Consider the following 21,495-nt stretch of genomic DNA (forward strand, 5'->3'; position numbering starts at 1 on the left):
ACTTGGTCACCTGGTTGTACATCGATACTTTTTCACCCTGACAACTTTTGAAGGTGTCATCTCAAGTGGCTCAGTAAACTTCGAGTGCAGATGCACAGTGATCTGAGAAAGTGAAGTTGGCCGTGAGCCCAAGAAAAACCCGGGTGGAAATAGCACATGAGAATAAAACTCTCTCACAGGAAAGAGCTCAGGAAGCTCCTGTGTGGATATTGGCTCACCTCAGCACAGTAGTCCTCTTCGAGGACTTGGGGGAAGAAAAGAGTATGACTCTGCGCCTACTGCTGCAGCCTGATGTGCAGGAGGCTTTTGCCAGTCAAATCACATCAAGGACTCATACTGAGTTTATAGATACATTAATACCTCTATCTTTTTCAAGTCAAATGCCATTAAAATAGGTCAGTGGCGTCCTGAATTTGTGCTATTCTTGACATGCGTGTACTCACAAATGCACACACACAGGACACACAAGCCTTTGCACTTTTTCCTATTGCGTTTCGTCTTGTAAATTTTGGCTAAGCACTCCATTTACAAAGTTGGATTTGGCAAGTACTTTGACCTATACACTCTCCGTCATCTCTGGGTTAAAGTCCAGAGTCCACAGCCAGGCTCTTGGAGTTCTGCTGAAAAAAAAGCTGTCTTTTTGGCCCTAATTCACACAGCCCCGCTTCGCACAAGTGCTCTGATCCTGCCGTTTCATTCCCTTGACCACACTTAGGCTTCATTCATCTGGCTCTGACTGTCTACACCGCCCTTTCCACCCTTGTGTACTTGGCCAAATGCTAAATCCAAGACTTAGATCAGATTACTGGATAGGTGATAGCTTCTCTGTTATTTTCTGTAAATTCTTCCCGAACTCCATCAGCAGATCTTACCGATACAATTCAAGTAGCAACCAGTTCTGTTCTGTCTTGTAGTTCCCTTCTACCTCAAATTTACATACTTACAGCTATTCAACGTTTAGTTATTTTGTGATTTGCTCCCACACCTGGATTGCAAACTCCTTGAGGACAGGGGCAACCCTTGGCCACTCTTTTTATCTGCCAATGAGTGCATCACCCACTGTCTGCACACAGTTAAGTGCTCAATGAACACATATTGATTTATTAGTATGAATCCTTGGGGCAAGGAGAAATCTACCAAAAAGTGTTCAAAGTATATGATGCCATGAGTTGATACTGCACAACCATGAGTTGATACCTATAACTCCCTCTCAAGACAACATAGACAGAAAATCATCCAGGAAAAGAAATACCTTTTTTTCCCTTAAGAATTAGAACCTGAGAAAATTCACGATGAGTTGATCCCCTGATGAGCAGACTTCCAAGGCTGTGCTCCCAGTCGCATCCACAATGGCTGGTACTTGGAGACAGAAAGGCCAGGAATCAAACTGGCTGTACTTCTGGTGTTTGGAACTGAAATACTTCTGGGATCAGTCACGGATCCAGGTCCTCAAGATGTTCAAGCCCCAGCTTTTAGAAGCCTGAGAGGTGAGGAAAGGTGTAAATGTGGGTCCAGGGGAGAGGAGGGCACAAATGGAGAGAGAGTCTTGGGAAGCAAGCATTCCTAAACATGACTCAAGGATTCTTGGTCACTCCCAGATAATCGGGAGATGTGTAGCAAAAGGTCTGTCGGTCCTTGCCTGTCCTTGTGCTGCCAATGAAAATGTGTCCTGCTAGGAGTTTCAGGCCCATCCCAACCCTTGGCCAATGAGGGCCAAGTCTGGTACACTAAGAACTCTGTCCCACAGCCAGATGGGTCTAGGTGTATCTGCTTGTCTAAGTCCATTTATTGGGCATCAGCAGTGTCCCAGGAGCTGGCATGAGCACTCATTTACACCCCTCTGTGTATCTGGTCTGCTGCTTTTCTGGCCTTTCTGCCTGGGTCTCTGACAAGACCTGTTCTCCCTCCAGTTGTCCTTGAGGCCCGAGCTTAGGTCTGAATCCTCCCAGCGAATCAGCCTGCACGTTGACACCCCTCCACCCACAGCTTCTGCCCGGTCGTCATCCTCAGAGCCTGGGCTTTTCTTCCAGTTTCCCCTCACATCTCAGCAAACCCTTCTGACTTCTGACCAAGAAACTCAAAAATATCCCAAACCATTCATTCACAAAATAAATATTTACTGAGCACCCACTCAATGCCAGGCATCCACTGACCTAGTAGTAAACAAGTCAGACACATACATCCCTGTCCAGAGGGAGACTACTGTCTCATGGAACACAGACATTAAACACATAATTGCCAAATAATTCATTAATTATGCAACCAGAGTGACCTCAAGTTCTTTAGACTTCCAAGTCACTCTTTCCTCTATTATGTGAATAACCCTAATTCTGAGGATTCTAAGGAGATGCTAGCAGATAATGCAAATTCATTCCAGTAATTGCTTGTCCTTATACAACCCTAGCTCCCTTTTTACCATTTCTCCATGCTGCCCCGATCTCTCCAGACTATTTTGGCCCCAAACACAAATGTATGATCCTTTCTCCATTCTCCTAAGAACAAAAGACATAACTGCTGAGCTTGAGAAATTTTACTGAAAGTTTGAAGGTGACACAGGGAAATTACAACCTAACAATAAATACTAGCTCTCGCTGTCTACAGAATCCATCCAGCATCATAGCCTGTTCCTGCTGCCATCTCCCTCCTTAGCTCTAAGCCTTCCCCAGGTTGCTGGAACCAGGGTCCTCCCTCCTGGGGAGCAACCAGTCAGGAGAACTCCCTTTCTGTGAACTCACTTCTCCCATCTCACCCCATGATGATAGCCGTATACAGGGTAACAACCCAAGCTGGCCCATCTACCTTACACTTAATCTACTCACTGCTACTTGTCATACATCAGCCTGCATTCATTCACTCTTTCATTTCAGAAATAATTACTGAACATATATTTTATACCAGGCATTGTGCTAGGTTAGGACAAAAATATACAGCAGCAAACAAAACAGACTAGATAGACCCTGCCTTTATGGAGGAGACAAACAATAAAGAAGTAAACTAGAAACTAACTCTGACAATTACAGCTTTCAATGATTTTTATGAAATATTTTTAAAAACCAGGATGACATGATAGATGGGGGTCTCAGGATGTTGGGAGTACCACTTCAGAAAGGATGGGTAAGAGAATTCTCTCTGAGGAGGTGACCCTTGGGATAAGCCTGAGAGATTTAGGGCTGAACATTACAAGGCAGCCTAAACATGTATTTAAGGCACCAGCAAAGGAGAGGCAACAAAATTTCTTCTGAAAAATTTTATATCTAATATATTTTTAAAGACATTGCAGTAGACACCTTGGGCAGAATTAGAATACTGTATGTCTCCCTTACACATATTTTATTTTATTTTATTTATTTATTTATTTTTTGCGGTACGCGGGCCTCTCACTGTTGTGGCCTCTCCCGTTGCGTAGCACAGACTCCGGACATGCAGGCTCAGCAGCCATGGCTCACGGGCCCAGCCACTCCGCGGCATGTGGGATCTTCCCCGACCGGGATACGAACTCGTCTCCCCTGCATTCGCAGGCGGACTCTCAACCACTGCGCCACCAGGGAAACCCTCCCTTATACATATTTTAAAGTTTAATACCGTTTTTATTTTGATTTACTAGGGCAGATTAGAGCATTCAATCTTTTTTTTTTAATTAACTTCTACTGAGTATGGTTGCTTTACAATTCTGTGTTAGCCTCCATTGCACAATAAAATGAATCAGCCATACACATACAGATATCCCCTCCCTTTTGGACTTCCCTCCCATTTAGGTTACCACAGGGCACTAGGTGAGTTCCCTGTGCTATACAGCATGATGCCATCAGTGGGATCCCATCATTTTATACATAGTATCAATAATATATATGTGTCAATCCCAGTCTCCCAAATTCTCCCACCCCACCCCTTTCCCCCTTGGTATCCATACATTTGCTCTCTACGTCTGTGTCTCTATTTCTGCTTTGCAACTAAGATCATCTATACCATTTTTCTAGATTCCACATATATGTGTTATTATATGATATTTGCTTTTTTCTTTCTGACTTACTTCACTCTGTATGACACTCTCTAGGTCCATCCACGTCTCGAAAAATGATCCAATTTCATTCCTTTTTATGGCTGAGTAATATTCCATTGTGTATATATATATATATATATATATATATATATATATATATATGCCACATCTTCTTTATCCATTCCTCTGTCAATGGACATTTAGGTTGCTTCCATGTCCTGGCTATTGTAAATAATGCTGCTATGAACATTGGGGTGCATGTGTTTTTTTGAATTATGGTTTTGCCCAGTAATGGGGTTGCTGGGTCATATGGTAGTTCTATTTTTAGTTTTTTAAGGAACCTCCATACTGTTCTCCATAGTGGCTGCTCAATTTACATTCTTACCTAGAGTGCAAGAGGGTTCCCTTTTCTCCACACCCTCTCCAGCATTTATTGTTTGTAGATTTTTTGATGATGGCCATTCTGACCGGTGTGAGGTGGTACGTCATTATAGTTTTGATTTGCATTTCTCTAATAATTAGTGATATTGAGCATCTTTTTATGTGTTTGTTGGCCATCTGTACATCTTCTTTGGAGAAATGTCTATTTAGGTTTTCTGCCCATTTTTGGATTGGGTTGTTTGTTTTTTCTGATATTGAGCTGTATGAGCTGCTTGTATATTTTGGAGTTTAATCCTTTGTCAGTTGCTTCATTTGCAAATATTTTCTCACATTCTGAGGGTTGTCTTTTCGTCTTATGGTCTCCTTTGCTGTGCAAAAGCTTTTAAGTTTAATTAGGTCCCATTTGTTTATTTTTGTTTTTGTTTCCATTACTCTCGGAGGTGGGTCAAAAAAGATGTTGCTGTGGTTTATGTCAAAGAGTGTTCTGCCTATGTTTTCCTCTGAGAGTTTTATAGTGTCTGGTCTTACATTTAGGTCTTTAATCCATTTTGAGTTTATTTTTGTGTATGGTATTAGGGAGTGTTCTGATTTCATTCTTTTACATGTAGCTGTCCAGTTTTCCCAGCATCACTTATTGAAGAGGCTGTCTTTTCTCCATTGTATATTTTTGCCTCCTTTGTCATAGATTAGGTGACCATAGGTATGTGGGTTTATCTCTGGGCTTTCTATTCTGTTCCATTTATCTATATTTCTGTTTTTTGTGCCAGTACCATACTGTCTTGATTACTGTCACTTTGTAGTATAGTCTGAAGTCAAGGAGCCTGATTCTTCCAGCTCTGTTTTTCTTCCTCAAGATTGCTTTGGCTATTTGGGGTCTTTTGTGTCTCCACACAAATTGTAAAAATTTTGTTCTAATTCTGTGCAAAATGCCATTGGTAGTTTGATAGGGATTGCACTGAATCTGTAGATTGCTTTGGGTAGTACAGTCATTTTCACAATATTGATTCTTCCAATCCAAGAACATGGTATATCTCTCCATCTGTTTATGTCATCTTTGATTTCTTTCATCAGTGTTTTATAGTTTTCTGAGTACAGGTCTTTTGCCTCCTTAGATAGGTTTATTCCTAGGTATTTTATTCTTTTTGTTGCAATGGTAAGTGGGATTTTTTCCTTAATTTCTCTTTCTGCCCTTTCTTTATTAATATACAGGAATGCAAGAGATTTCTGTGTATTAATTTTGTATCCTGCAACTTTACCAAATTCACTTATTAGCTCTAGTAGTTTTCTGGTGGCGTCTTTAGGATTCTCTATGTATAGTATCATGTCATCTGCAAACAGTGACAGTTTTACTTCTTCTTTTCCAATTTGGATTCCTTTTATTTTTCTTCTCTAATTGCCATGGCTAGGACTTCTAAAACTATGTTGAATAACAGTGCGAGAGTGGACACCCTTGTCTTGTTCCTGATCTTAGAGGAAATGCTTTCAGTTATTCACCACTGAGAATAATGCATGCTGTGGGTTTGTCATATATGGCCTTTATTATGTTGAGGTAAGTTCCCTCTATGCCCACTTTCTGGAGAGTTTTTATCATAAATGGGTGTTGAATTTTGTCAAAAGCTTTTTCTGCATCTACTGAGATGATCAGATGGTTTTTATTCTTTATTAGTATGGTGTATCACATTGATTGGTTTGCGTATATTGAAGAATCCTTGCATCCCTGGAATAAATCCCACTTGATCATGGTGTATGATCCTTTTAATGTGTTGTTAGATTCTGTTTGCCAGTATTTTGTTGAGGATTTTTGCGTCTATGTTCATCAGTGATATTGGCCTGTAATTTTCTTTTTTTGTGATATCTTTGTCTGGTTTTGGTATCATGGTGATGGTAACCTCGTAGAATGAGTCTGGGAGTGTTCCACCCTCTGTAATTTTTTGGAAGAGTTTGAGAAGGTGTTTGCTTTTCTCTAAATGTTTGATAGAATTCACCTATGAAACCATCTGGTCATGGACTTTTGTTTGTTGGAAGATTTTTAATCACAGTTTCAATTTCATTACTTGTGATTGGTCTGTTCATATTTTCTATTTCTTCTTTGTTCAGTCTTGGAAGGTTGTACTTTTCTAAGAATTTGTCCATTTCATCCAGGTTGCCCATTTTATTGGCATATAGTTGCTTGTAGTAGTCTCTTATGATCTTTTGTATTTCTATGATGTCAGTTGTAACTTCTCTGTTCTAATTTCTAATTTTACTGATTTGAGTCCTCTCCCTTTTTTTCTTGATGAGCCTGGCTAAAGGTTTATCAATTTTGTTTATCTTCTCTAGGAATCAGCTTTTAGTTTTATTGATCTTTGCTATTGTTTTCTTCATTTCTACTTCATTTATTTCTGCTCTGATCTTTATGATTTACAGCATTCAATATTTTCAGGGATTAGAACCTCTGAAGGCTTACTCAAGTCCTAGGAGATACCTGAAAAGGGGGTTCCAGGCAAAGAATGAGCAAGTGCAAAGGTCCTGTGGCAGGAAAGAGCTTAGCTTCTTCTACAGGTAGGAAGAAGGGACAGGAACAGTATGATTGAGGTGGGAGCTGAAATGGGTGGGACATGTGGGCAGGGGCCTGGTCTCAGACAGGGAGTGGTTTTAAACACTGGTTATGTAGGATTCCCTGATTTTTTTTTTTAAATTTCTGATGCCCAGGTCTGACCCCAAGAGAATTAACTGGTCTGAGGTGGGGTTGTGAAACTGGTATTTTTTAAAGTTCCTTGGATGATTCCAACTTGCAGCCAGGATGAAAAACCACTGACATGGGGCCTTATAGACAGTCAGAGAGACAGAAAAGTGAATGGTGAAGAATATGGACCCTAGAATCAGACAATCTAGTTTTGAATCCCATTTCTGCCACTGACTAGCTGTGCGATCCAAAGCACATTAATTAAGCAAAATGGGGACAGTAGTTTACCTACTCTGCAGAGTTATTTGTAGGATTAACAAGCTAATACATACAACGGTCTTAGAAAGCATGTATTAAGGATGCAATGACTTCTAGCTTTGGCTGCTCTATGTGAGCGATAATGGCAGCTTGGCCCAGGTTGGAGGTGCTGGAGGTGAAAAGACAGAGTCAAATTGTATATTTGGAAGTAGAACAAATGGGACTTGCTGCAAATTGGCTGACAAAGATGAGGAAAGAAGGGAATAAAGGATGGTTTCCATGTTTGGGACTTTAGCAATTGAAGTGGTAACATTTTACCAAGATTGGGAAAACTAGGAGAGGAACAAATTTTGAAGAAGAAAATCAGGAATTTCATTTTTATGTATTAACTTAAAGACACTCTATTAGATATCCAAGAAGAGATACCTATTAGACAGCTTAATATGTAATCCTGGAGCTCAGGAGAGAGGAATAAATTTCAGAGTCATTAACATATAGTGCTGTGCTGTCCAATATGCTAGACATTAGCCACACTTATAAGGTTATTTAATTTAAATTTAGATTAATTAAATAAAAGTACACATTCAGTTTATTAGACACTCTAGTCATATTTCAAGTGCTCAACAGCCACAAGAAGCTAGTGGCTACCATCTTGGACAGCGCAGATACAGAACATTTCCATCATTGCAGAAAGTTCTATAGGAAAGTACTGAGTCTCAATCCATGGAACTATAGGAAATCATCTATGAAGTGGTTCACAATTCTGGCTACACATTAGAATCAACCCAGGGATTCAGAATCAATTCATCTTGGGGAACTCCCAGGCAACGGTAGTTTTTTAAAGTTCCCAGGATGATTCTAAAGTGGAGCCAGAGCTGAGAACCACTGATCTAAGAAAATAATGTTGGTAGGGCTCTAGGGTACCCCAATATTAAGGGCAATGATTCTCAATCTTGGCTGAACACTGGAATCACCTTTAGAGCTTTAAATATTACTAATGCCTGGGTCCTGCTTGGAGAGATTTCTGATTTAATTGGTCTAGAGTGCAGCCTGGTCTTCAGAAACTTTAAAAGCTCCCCAGTTATTCTAATGGACATTCAAGGCTGAGAACCACTGATTGATAGAGGAGAAAGGTGTAATGAAGAAGAGCTTAGAAGAATAAAATAATGCAGTACAATGAAAAACAAGAGAGTGCAGTGTCCCTGAAGCAAAAAGAAAAAAAGTGTTTCTAGAAGGAAGAAATGGTTCTATCTGTTGAATACTAAAATTCAGTTCATTTAATAAGCATCCCATTGGATTTTGTTGGGGTGGTGCTAATGGGAGCCAGATGGGAGTGGGTAAAAGAATGAATGGTTGATGAAGAAATAAATACAGTGATTGTAGACAACTGTTAATACACAGTTTCAGTTATGAAGAGGAGCAAAGAATGCTGGCAGCAGCGGGATAGTGATTTGGGGTCATGGACTAGGTTTTTTAAGACACAGATATTAGAGTATGTTTGTATGCTGAGGGATACTATAATAAAGGAGAAAATGATTATTCAGGAAAGAGGAAGGATCTGGCAGGAAGTTGACTTCCTATCCAAAATCCCTACCCTCCTTCCTCCTTGCTTAAAGATCCCCCGTGTTTCTCAAGTCTTCAGGGCTGTTGTCCTTTCCCCAGTTCAAAGATTAGCCTTAGCCAGTGGTTCTCAAACTTTAGCATGTGTCAGAATGACCTACAGCACTTTTAAAAACACAACTAGTCCTGCATCCAGAATTTCTGATTCAGTAGGCTTGGAGTAGGGCTCAAGAATTTGCTTTTCTCACAAGTTCTCAGGTAATGTTACTGCTCTGGTCCCAGGAAGAATCTTTGAGAACCACTGGTCCAAGTTCATGAAGGTTATCCTTTCCTTCATAAGTAGTCTTAGGGATGGGAATTTAATGCACTTCTGGCCAATGAAAGGAAGTCTCTAGGAAGATTCTAAGAAAGGTTTCTTTGCTGATAAAAGAAAAAAAGAAAAACAGTCTCTCTCCTTTCACCAGATGTTATCATATTGAATGCAATGCCTAGAACAGTGGCAGCTATCTTAGAAACATCATGTGAGCCAGACTGTGGCAATCTCCACAAGATGCTGAAGATATCAGACTAGAAAGATGGAAAGAACCAGGTTTGTTTGCTTTTTAATAATGTTACACTACTGAATTAATCCTGGAAACCCTGTCTTGTGAAATAATATACTTGTCTTATTGTTAAATCATTTTGAATTAGATTCTTACTTGCAACCCAAAGCAACCTAAGTTTTGTGTACATTCCCAAGACCTTAAATAGAGGAGTCAGGATGAGATTTAGGGGCACCTCTATATAGAAAGAATGGAGGATGCTTCCTCCCTGGTAACGTGACAGAAGGTAGAGAGTGTGGGTACTGATGCAGATAGATTTGGTGGTTGAAAAATGAAGTAGCTCCCGGCTGATTCCTTCTATCTTACCAGGGCAGGAGGTATCAGGGAAGAAGAGGATACAGCCTGTTTAAGAGGTGGGGAGAAAGTGTAGAAAAGTCTTTTTAGAGAATAATAAAAATAACTGACTGGGAAAACATAAGTTATAGCTAACTGTTCATTTGAGATTTGTGATCTTAAATTTATAGAAAATAAGCAGGCAGCCTAGTTTGACAAATTTCTCCAATTTCTTGGGTGTAGATTGATATAGAGCAGACAGCTGACTCTACCACAGTTAAGTCTTTCTGGGTAAACATGAAAGAAACAGAGAAGGACAAGGAAGGACAAGGTGTCTTCAAAGAAGTGCTTATGAGGATGGACCACAGAATCAAAGCCAGATTCTCCTCATCCCGGGGAGTCTTCCCCAATCCTCATCAAGTTTTGATTGGGTTTTCTCCTGGCATCCCAGCAGGAGCTCCAAGCATACTGCTTGTATTAGTTGTCTATTATTGCATAGCAAATTACCACAAACTTAGTAGCTTAAAACAATATTCAATTATAGGCTTTCACTTCTGTAAGTCAGAAGTCTGGGCACAGCAGCTCAGGGTTTCCCAAGGCTAATATCCAGGGGGCTACAATCTCATCTGGAGCTCAGGGTCTTCTTTCAAGTTGACGTAGTTGCAGGATAATTTAGTTCCTCATGGTTGTAGGACAGACAACCCATTTTCTCACTGGTTGTTAGCTGGGAGCCACTCTGGGAGGCCACCCACATTTCTTGCCACATTGCCTCCTCCATCTTCAAAGTTAACAAGGGAGATTCTCCCTCACTTTGAATCCCTCTCACACTTTGAATTTCTTCTTCAAGAACAGCCCAATTCCTTTTAAGGGCTCACATGATAGATCAGGTCCACCTGGATAATCTCCCTTTCTTAAAATTAGCTGTGCCATGTAACATAACCGAATCATGGGAGTGACTATCCAATCATATTCACAGGTCCTGGGGATTTTACAGGGCTTGTTCACCAGGGGCAGGAATCTTTGGGCCATCTTAGAATTCTGCCTACCACACTAGAAAAGAGTCCTTTTAAATGGGGGAGAATAGACAAACCTGACAGAAGAATCCCAAATAATGTAGATACTCTCCCCTCCAGGAGATGGAACATAACTCTCTGCCCCCGAAATGTGAGCCATACACAGTGACTTCCTTTTAAGGAGTACACTGGAGAAACCTGACAATCACTACCTGAGCCTGAAGGTCAATGTCAACAGTGATAAGTCACATTGATGTCATGTACCCTTGATATGCTGTGATGGGAATGTCATCTTACCTTTGTGATCTTCCTCCCCCAAACCCGTAACCCCAGTCTAGCCATGAGAAAAACATCAGACAAACCCAAATTGAAGGACATTCTACAAAATACCTGCCCAGTACTCTCAACACTGTCAAGGTCAGTGGAAACAAGGAAAGTTTGAGGAACTGTCGCGGTTTAGAGGAGCCTGAAGACATATAATGACTAAATGTATTGTGATATTCTCATGGGACCCTGGAACAGAAAAATGAAATTAGGCAAAAACTAAGGAAATGTGAATAAAGTATTGGCTTTACTAAAAAAAAAAAAGAAAAAAGAAAGAAAAAATGAAGGGAGGAAGAAGGAAGGAAGGAAGGAAGGAAGAGAAAGAAAGATAGAAAGAAAGAAAGAAAGAAGAAAGAAAGGAAAGAAAAGAGTACTTTATCACAAGAGGGCTTCTGACCTAGATTCTGGATATGAAGGGAGAAAATCAGATTTTGTGATACATACCCCTAGAACTGAACTACTCTGGAAGCTGATTTAGGAAATAAGACCTATTGCTCTGCTTCACTACCAGCCTTATGCAAGCATCAAAGTTTCCTCAATCTCCAGACTTTCAACCTTTCCCTCTTCTCTCTGTCCCTTCATGGGTGATCTCTCCCATTCCAAAGATCTCATCCATCCCCAACTCACTGAAACCTCTCAAATCTTCAACTCCAGACCTACCCTCTCTCCAGAGCTCCAGATTCATGGTTTACATACAACTCTCTGCTGACCATCATTGCCTGTATGTCCCATAAACAGCCCAAACTTAATACATTCAAAATGGAACTCATTCTCTTCCTCACCAAATGCGTTTTTCCTCTTCTCTTCTCCAAGCCTGGGAGTTACCTCCAACTCCTCTCTCTTCCACAGTCTGCCAGTTTCACCTATAATTTATCACTCAGATCTTTCCCTCTGTCCCCACTGCCTCTGTCTTGGTCCACTCCCTCACCGCTTCCTGCCTGAATTATTCTAACAATACCCCACTTGCTGCCTCTAGCTTGCTCCATTCTCATGTATTCTTCACTCTACCATAGTTATCTACTTAAAATGGTAACCTTGTTGAACTCTTTTGCTGCCTAAAATTCATCAGTGTTTCCCATTGCCTACAGGATAAACAATTCAATATAAGACAAATTGATAGTTAGGATTAAACACCTGCCTCCTGCATACTATTTCCTGCCATTTCCCCAAACCCATCCTTTATGCTCTAACACCAATCTTGCCTAACTTCTCTTGGACCATGCAGTGTACTCTCATGCATCCTCCCCTTTTCATGTGAAGTCCTCTCTCATTCCTGAATCCTCAACCCTGAACCCCTCCTTTCCCTCCCAGAATCAGTGAACACTATTCATCCTTTAATACGCTAAGCTGCTCAGACATCCACTCTTAGGCCTTCTTTGACCACCTCCTCCCCAAACTGAATCAATACACTTCTCATTCTATTTGTTTACCTGGTATATAGTTCTATGATTGTGCTTATCCTAGTATTCAATATATTGTCATAACTTATTTAATGTTTGTGTCCTCTATTTGACTATGAGCTACTTGAGGGCAAGGAGAACTTTGTATTCTGCTTTTTTTATAGCTATACATGACATAGTATCAGACACACAGCTGGCTTCAACAAAGGCTCTGGACCTTATTGCTGCCTACACCACCTAGGGAATGCAAATGTCTTGGGCTAGGATAAAGGACCACGGGAATTGCTGACGTGGAGCAGAAAGCAAAGACAACTGAAGCATAACCAAATAATAACTGAACCAACTGCTTCATTGGTGCCAGACCACTAAGCCCTTCATAGTGCCCTAGCTCAGTATTCACCACACCCCTTAGTTGGTGTTAGCATCATCCTCACTTTACAGATGAGGAAATGGAGGCTAGAGAAGTTAAGTCACTCGTCCAAGGTCAGACCCCGGCAAGAGGAACCAGGACTTGAAGGAACCCAAGTGTGTCTGACTCCAGAGCCCCATACTCTTAAGTCCAGCTAGCACTTGAGCTTGAAGGAAGTTCCTTGCACTGATTCAAACCTGTGAAGGACAGTACTGGGCTTGTGCTATGTGGGCAGCAGGGTGCCACTGCTCCCAGCCCATGCTGCCTGCTCCAGCAGCTAGTGTCTCTGCTTGGCCAGAAGCTGTGAGGGACAAAAGCAAAATGTCTGTGAAGGGTCTATCCCTTGGTATTGATTTGTCAAGGCCCTGGGGTCCCGGGGGCAGGTAGGAGGGATTCCAAAGGGTAAGCCAGTCACTGCAATGTCAGACACGAAGTTGGGAATGGAAGTAAAAGGTGAGGGAGCCAGAGTGGAGAGGATCGAGCCAAGTTGCCAGGTCTTGGGCAATTTCAAGCCCAAGGCTCTGAGCCAAGGACAAGCCACTGTGCCTAAAATAACCTCCCAAGAGAGTCTTAACTGACCATTTTGTAATCATTATCCCAGTTCTGACTTTTAGGTCAATGTCATTCGCGTTGACTGGACCCCTATTTTACGTTAGCACCGTGAAAGGTACAAAGACCTGGTCTTCTGCAGAGACAGGGCAAGCGCACAGGACGCAATGAGAGCGCTGTATAAAACAATACATAATGCAGTGCCAACCTGTGCGGTCCCAGCCACAAAGCCAGCTGGAATTCGCAGAAAGGGAAGAGCAGAGTGTGCTGGCACAGGCAGTGGGGGCTTCTTGGAGCACAGGACCTGAAAGGAGGAAGACAGAGTAGAAGAGAAGAGCTTTTCGGGTAGGAGGAAGAGGGGGAGCAAAGGTGAGGCGGCAGCAATGAGAAGGAATTGTTTCTTGGGCTGTATGAAACCCATCTGTGGAACAAAGGATTCTTGTTGGAGAAGAATAGTATCTGAAGTTAGATGAGTAGGGAAGATCAGATGATAGAGGTCTCGGATCCAAGAATATTGATCAAGTAAATTTAACGTGCAGAATCCAAAAGTTCGTCACGTGGGCAATGAGAAATCATCCGGGCTTTGAAAAAGGCAATTAAGAATAAAAATTTAGGGCTTCCCTGGTGGCGCAGTGGTTGAGAGTCCGCCTGCCGATGCAGGGGACACGGGTTCGTACCCCGGTCCAGGAAGATTCCACATGCCGCGGAGCGGCTGGGCCCGTGAGACATGGCCGCTGAGCCTGCGCGTCCGGAGCCTGTGCTCCGCAATCGGAGAGGCCACAACAGTGAGAGGCCCGCATACCACAAAAAAAAAAAAAAAGAATAAAAATTTAATTTTAGGGAGATTTATTTGGTGGTAGTGTTTGAGATGGATTAGAGACGAAAGGACTAAAGGCAAAAACAAAAAAAAACTGTCAAAAAAAACCAAAAACAAATAAACCCTGAATGCTTCTTGAGTATCCACTGAAAGTCTGACTGCATGCAAACTTAATAAACATAGTCTATCCCCTGCCAGTCCAATGGGGAAGACATTCATTAATCCCATAGTTACCTATTAAGGACCTGCTATGTGCCAAGGATTATACTGGGTCCTGGGGACACAGTGAAGAATAAAACAAAACTCTGGCCCTCATAAAGGTTAGCTTCACGTGGGTGTGGAAGACAACACAAAAGCAAACCAATAATTACATCAATGTAAAGCCAGGTACGAAGTGCTAGGAAGGAAAATAAAGCAGGGCATTGGGCAGGGAATGGTGTGATAAACAGGTCAGGGAAGACCTCTAAAAGAAAATGTCACAATATTTCAAACCCAGAGAACAGGCAAAATGGAGATGCCACCGCTAGAAATAAGAATATTGAGAAGGTGACTCAGTTTGGAAGAGTACAGAGAAAGTGGGGAGTCTTGTTTCAAGTGCGGCAGGCTTGTGTTAAAAGCAGGATATCCACACAGAAATGTCAGGACACTAGAACTCTAATGTACAAGATCAGGGGAAGATAAATTAGGTTAGCCATGTAGATTTTAAAATCATCCATTGATATTTCAGAGATAAGAACCTTCTCTCCAAAACTAATTTACATGAAATGAAAGTAACTCAAGGACTGAAAAAACTGGAGTATAAGATACACAAATAGTTTTATCATATCTCCTGTGATGATCCCCATGCTCTAGCCTCCTGGAACCTCAGGAATTGGGCAGTGACTTTGACAGGCAGCAAGCTAGTAACAAAATAATACTACTATAATTGAGGCTCACACACAACCAACCATCCAAAAGACGTCTGTCCCCTGTTCCTTCAAACCCCTAAGCACGGCTGTTGGGATAGCTCTATCCCTCTTCTGAACTGACTCCTCGGACCATACGTTGCCCCTTTGTGATTGCTTCTTCTGCTGATACTTCTGAATGTTTTAATGTTTGGGAGAAAGGGATTTGGCAAGCAAAATAAACAAATTTTAAACTGACCAATCCTGCTTTCCTAGAAATGGCAGGAATTAACGTTGGGATAGACTCATGGGCTCCAGTTTGCCCGGAACAGTTCCAGTTTCGGCACTGTAAGTCCCGTATCTTGGAGAAACCCCTCAGCCCTAGGCGAACTGGGATGGTTGGTCACCCTACAACTGGTATGACCTTGACCGCTATACCCTATGTCTGACATGCATGATGCAACACAAGGCTTTACATCTCTAAAGAGACAACAGCGCAGTCAAATCACGTGCTTAGTTTCCCAAGCCCTCGCCAAACTGCTACCCTAGGAACTGGGTACTCTTTCCTACCCAGACAGAGGAGCTGTGTCAGAAATTTCTAGGCATGTGGTGAACCTGGATTCCTCAGCCTTCTATTCCCACCATCTCACACTCAGCTCCAGCTACCACCTAAACAAGGAACACCAAATCCACCAGTGACCCCAGTCCATGGCACTGGCCACCCTCTCCGCCCAGCCCTGGCCAGCAAGCTGGTAGGGCCTGGGGCGGTGGACAAAGTTGGATTATCAGAGAGGGACAGAGGAGAACCCATCTGAGATGGTGACGTGCTGTACCGCAGCAAATCACAAGAAAGGGGAACCCCATACACATTACAGTCTGCTGACGTCGGGAGGCGTGCAGTTTGCGTCTTTGAGTTACAGAAATACTAGAAATGCTCACTGAACAGTCCATTTCGGAGTTTTGGGTCCAAAGCTCCAAAGGGCTGACTCACCGTCAGAGCAGAAATCACGTGAAAGCCCTGGTATTAAGGTGTACAGCATACGCTCATTCAGAAGCCGTAGTATTTGAAACTCATACAGATCTTGGGTAAGCTCACAGATCATTTCCACCGGTTATTAGAGGCTTCTCCAAAATTATAAGGAAGGTTCAAAGAAAATGCCAAGACTGATATTCATCCCCCCTTGTTACAGAATTTTCCTGCATCACGAGGTGAAAAGAATAAATAAGCAGGGGACACAGGCCTCCAGGAATCATCCCTCTTTGGCCCTTTGTCACCTTGACTGCTTGTGTACAAATTAAAATGTAGAATTTCAAATAAGCTCTTTACGTATCCTTGCCCAATCTGCACACACAAATCCTACTAACCGAACTACTAATAGCCAAGGTGAAGGGTAGACGTAACTGTTGCCTTTTTAAAATGAATTGTCTAGGAAATTGCCTCAGACCCCAAAGAAAGATTACTGTTAAAATTTCCAAGGACCCAATACGTGAGCCCTGCAACAGCCGTTTCCTGGTCCCTCCCCGCAAGGCTCAGCCTGACTGACTTTGCTGTTGCAAGATTGCATCACTGACTTTTGCAATTTTCTGGCCAGTCCAATTTCCCCCTCCTCTCTTTGCCCTCTCCCTTTCTCTGCTTGAAGCGCTTTTAGCCCAAGGTCTCTCCTTTCCCCTACTTGCTAACTAACTCTTGTGTATGGATAACCAAAGCTAAACTAGAACACCCGCCGCAAAGATGAGGAAGTTTAATCCTAGTTGAAATCAACCCTACCCTCCTCATGCTTCCTAGAGTACTCTCTACTCTTCAGCTTCTTACCCAAGCTGCCTACTCTCACTCTTCTGTCCCTAAACTGTTTCTATGCTAAGTGGAGCTGGTACGGTGGCGTTGCCCCCCCAGATCCAGGGAAGTGGCATATAATTATTGAGGAAAGTAATGAAATATTTGCAGTTCAGACCAGCAGACAAACTTTTACCAACGGCCCCCCCTTCCATGTTCACCTCTCCCTAGCCCCCAACTTCACTTCTCAAGTGGGAGTGGGGACAATTTGAATTTAACGGCAGTTCCCTGATACACAAAAGTACAGATACAAACACCTACAGGCACAGAGACTGACATCACACACACACACACACACACACACACACGCCCCATCTGTGTATAAAGGGCGCCCTCAATGAATAGTTATCTATCAAGTGACCCTAGCGATGCAAGCACCTATGAATAAAACCAGTCAGACCAGAAATAAACAGTATAAGCACAAAGTGCATTATGCAGAGCCTGGAGACCCGTTCTGATCATTACCCGGATCCCTCCCCCTTGCCTTCTACCTCGGATCCCTACACATGTGGGAAGACGACAAACCTCCTGAATAAAAACTAATTTTTCAGTTAGGTAGAACCCCAGGTGTCCTTATAAGGGGTCCTTCCAGGCTGCCCCGGACGAGGGAAGCACCCACCCACACGATTAGGAAAGAGGTCAGGGGCTTCCCTGGTGGCGCAGTGGTTGAGAGTCCGCCTGCCGATGCAGGGGACACGGATTCGTGCCCCGGTGCGGGAAGATCCCACATGCCGCAGAGCGGCTGGGCGCGTGAGCCATGGCCGCTGAGCCTGCGCGTCCGGAGCCTGTGCTCCGCAACGGGAGAGGCCACAACAGTGAGAGGCCAGCGTACCAAAAAAAAAAGAAAAAGAAAGAAAGAGGTCAGAAATGGACGTGGATACCTCCCTGGGCTCTGGGTCCTCACCCTTGTACATCCAGGCCCGCCCTCCCCCGCACCCCGGGCTCACACAGCCGGCGCGACGTGCACATCTCGTGGCTGACTCCCCCAGGGTCCTTGCCCCGCTCCTCCCCCACCCTCCTCTTCCCGCCCCCTCCACTCTCTGGCCGGTGCAGCACTGGCACCAGCCCAAAGAGCCCAGGAGGCGGGGCTCGGAGAAAAACATATAAGTGGCCCCGGGGCGCTGACCAGGTGTCAGTTGCGGAATCTCCATCCGGAAGACCCGCGGCTACCGAGGAAGGGGAGAAGGAGGCGGAGGAGGAGGAGGAGAACGCAGAGCCGCGGGACCCACGCACACCGTGACCGCCCACCCGGCTTGCGCTGCCTGCTGCTCGCTCGACGCCCCTAGGTGAGTCCGGCGGGGAAGAGCGCGGCGGGGCGCGGGGTCCCGGGTGGGCTCCCCTCTCTGCAGGCCTACCCCGAGAGAGCCGAGTGAGGGCTGCTCGGGAGGATGCATCCGTCTTTCGGTGGCTTAAAAGCCCCCCTTTTCTGCTCCGCTTCTCCCGCAGATCACTCCCACCCCGAGAGCCCGGAGCCGAGATGGAAACTGTCCAGGAGCTGATTCCTCTGGCCAAGGAGCTGATGGCGCAGAAGCCCAGACGGAGTCTAGTGAGGCTGTATGTGCTGGGCGGCGTGCTGGCTCTCTTCGGCGCCGTGCTCGGCCTGATGGAGACCTTGTGCAGCCCCTTCACGGCCGCCGAGCGGGAGCGGGAGCGGGAGGCAGCGGTGGCCGAGCTGCAGGCCGCCCGGGAGCGAAAGGCCCTCCGGGCGCGGGCCCTGCTGGAGAAAAGCAAGCAGCTGGAGGCTGTCCAGGGCTGCCGGGCCCCGACCAACCGGCTGTACGCCTCGTAGGAACCTTGGGGGCCGGCGGAGGGAGGGGGAGAGAGACACACAGGGAGAGGAGAGTGAGGCAGAGCGCGAGGGTCGGGCTCGAGTGGGCGTCTCGTGCTGTTTGGACTGACGAGAAGCTACTGATTTTAGAACTGAACTACCACGTGGATCCACCAAAAGGCGTTTGGGATTGAGTTTTGCTGCTGTGCAGCACTGCAGAAAGATGACATGTCCAAAACCTTCCAGCTATCTGACTGCATCCAGCATTTTGCACTAGGGTGAACGGAGGAGAAATGCTTTTTATATTATTATTGTTGTTATTGTTATTATTATTACAGTGACCACCATTTTGCATTTTGAAATAAAAAACGTTTTGTAATTATATCTCAGCATCTGATTCCTGAGGGGCACGGTTTTCTGGGGTGGGCAGCAGGGAGGGTGGGCATTTTGGCGGAGGGGGTCTTCTTAACGTGAGCCCAGTGGAGAGAGCAGTTTCCTGAAGGTCAGGCAACACTTGCTTCAGGGCTCTGGACTCATATTGATTTTACATGCTTATAAGTCTGTTAAGGATTCGTTTTTGCTTTGTGTTAGGAGTGGCAAGAGAGAAACTTTTCTAAGTCTCACCAGACTCAGCATTTTAAGATCAGAAGATAAATCAGCTTCTGAGCTAGAGTAAGTGAATGAGAGATACTGATTAATTCTAGGGCGCAAAGCCTATTTGCCATCTCAGACCTGTGCACCAGAGGGTCTCGTGGTTGATACCTCTTTCTTCCTAACTGTATTTTAGTGGAGGGGGGTGGGGACAGTGAGGGGGAAGGAGGGGTGGAGGGAGGGAGGGAGGGAGGGAGGAAACTAGCTAGCTGGTAGGAAAAGAGGGAAGGCAATCTCCCAAGAACATTTAATTGGATGTCTAGCTCTACCAAGCCCTTCTCCTCCCAAACTGAGTCACAGTAAGAAGTTCTAGGTTAGGAGGGGAAAAGACCGGTTGTCACAGTCCTGAGTCATCTTCCTCCAGGGACAGAACTTGCTCTGTGGTAATAGCTAGTCCAGTGGCTCTATGGGGCTCAGCATAGGGAATTTTAAACAACGGCTCTTAAAGAAGTAGTTAGGTGCATAGGCCTGAGGCCACTCCCCTAGGAATTTTAATATGTCTCCTGCCCTAACCGGGTACAGACATTTCCCTCTCTCCATCCATGGCTATGCATTTTTGCCAAACATAGCAAGGCTCGTGCCATCGCCTCTGACCAGACTCGCTCTCCACCACCACCCTCTTCCCTCACACACGCCCTTCCATTTTATTTCTGCCACCTCAAATCCTACCCAGTGTTCCTGACCTTGATCTAGTGCCATCTATGTCTGATATCTATCCTTATCACTCCAGACAAGAGAGCCGTCGGAATGGGGTGAGATTAATCAAGGGAAAAGACACGTATTTAAAGGAAAAGAAGAATATCAGTGGAACCACTGATCTCGCAGTTTCCAAAATGGGAAACTCGACCCTATATTAAGGTGACATAACCTCACCTTAAATGACCAAAAAACTTCTCAGGAATCCACCCCATCTTATTCTTCAGTTGTCCTTCCCAAGTGCCTCTCCTATTATGTCTATTATTCTTCCACCTATGCAGCCACCCTCTGATCCAGCTGTCAGCATCTCAAACCGCCTCCTGCACTCTCTAGCACATTCACCCCAAAACATCCCTGCCAGACTGGGGACTGTGACCTTCTTTCATCCTGCTGCTCCTCCCTCAAAAATGTCAGCGCCTAAGACCCCTGTCCAGATTCTCCAGCGTCTCCATGATCTGCTTGCATCTCAGCCCTCCCACCTGATGTTCCGCATGAACCCAAGACCTTCCTAGTCCCTTCTGGTCTTTCACATCTTTTTTCACATTACTTTTCCCACCTGAATGCCCGTCCATCCACAGTCGCCACACCTTCTGAAGCCATAGACCTCAGATTCTCCAAGAGAGGGATAATTTCAAATATTCTGCCTCTTGTCAAACTGTATATCAAATCATGTACTCCAATTTTTGGTTTAGAAGGTAATGCTTATATTTTTTAGTTTGCCTATATGTAAAACTACGTATATTTTACATATTTGCCTAAATATATAGGAAATGCCTGTGTATTTTTAGTTTCGAAGGGTATGCCTTTTACCTATACGTGTACAAACTACCCAACCCAATCAAATCCAAGCTATAGAAATCTTTTCTGTCCTCACTGATCTTTTCACTTCTCTGAATTCCTACGGGACATTCAGTCTGGGTCTCATACTGGATCACGCAGTAATGGACATTTTTGTCCCAGTTGTTTTATGGAGGTGATCAGATGTGAAATTGCACTACTTTCTAGTGAAAACAGATACTAGGTATCAACTGTGAGAACATTTCAAAGTTTCACACTTTCTTAGGAAAAGTTTGATTGTTGTGTAATCATGGTAACCAGAACCAGTTTTAAACCCATTGGCTCAATCAATCACAACTCTCCTCAGGTAACACACTTTTACAAGCCAACCAATCAGTAACATTCCCTCACTTCTAAGGGTCACTTAACCATGAAGTGACTCAACCCCATAAATATATTTCAGAGTGCCAACCAATCAACAAATAAATATGCTTCTACAGATATCAGCCCACCTATGACCAGGAAAGTACACCAAACTCTGAACTTCCTGCTTTCCCAAAACCAAAAGATATACTTACCGGGTTCCTTGTATTCAGACTCTTTGTCCTTCAGATCTGCTGCCAGATAAGTCAGT

At 44.0% G+C, this 21,495-nt stretch overlaps 2 protein-coding genes across 8 annotated transcripts in view; one reads left to right on the forward strand and one right to left on the reverse strand.

Annotated features, from left to right (window-relative positions):
- The window catches only part of LAMB3 (laminin subunit beta 3), a 68,558-nt gene extending 49,557 nt beyond the window's left edge, over positions 1 to 19,001 (reverse strand). For 4 of the 7 annotated variants that reach the window (XM_060294143.2, XM_060294126.2, XM_030872917.3 and 1 more), the window contains exons 1-2: positions 18,325 to 19,000; positions 1,253 to 1,480 (exon numbers count right to left, since the gene is read on the reverse strand). The gene's annotated coding sequence lies outside the window, so the exon portion shown is untranslated. Of the gene's footprint in view, positions 1 to 1,252; positions 1,481 to 17,850; positions 17,869 to 18,095; positions 18,228 to 18,324 lie in introns of those variants that run through there. The other 3 variants (XM_060294152.2, XM_060294129.2, XM_060294136.2) reach the window with 3 other exon arrangements.
- Positions 17,933 to 19,121, forward strand: G0S2 (G0/G1 switch 2). Its single transcript, XM_030873082.3, has 2 exons — positions 17,933 to 18,255; positions 18,416 to 19,121. The coding sequence occupies exon 2, from the start codon at positions 18,447 to 18,449 to the stop codon at positions 18,756 to 18,758; it is 312 nt and encodes a 103-aa protein (XP_030728942.1). The 5' UTR covers positions 17,933 to 18,255; positions 18,416 to 18,446; the 3' UTR covers positions 18,759 to 19,121.
- Positions 19,122 to 21,495: the final 2,374 nt, after the last annotated feature.

Source organism: Globicephala melas, chromosome 1, assembly GCF_963455315.2.
Source record: "Globicephala melas chromosome 1, mGloMel1.2, whole genome shotgun sequence".
Classification (NCBI taxonomy): Eukaryota; Metazoa; Chordata; class Mammalia; order Artiodactyla; family Delphinidae; genus Globicephala; species Globicephala melas.

Bases quoted from the DNA above. Each gene is read 5' to 3' on its own strand.
- G0S2 (XM_030873082.3), top strand. From the start codon at position 18,447: ATGGAAACTGTCCAGGAGCTGATTCCTCTGGCCAAGGAGCTGATGGCG.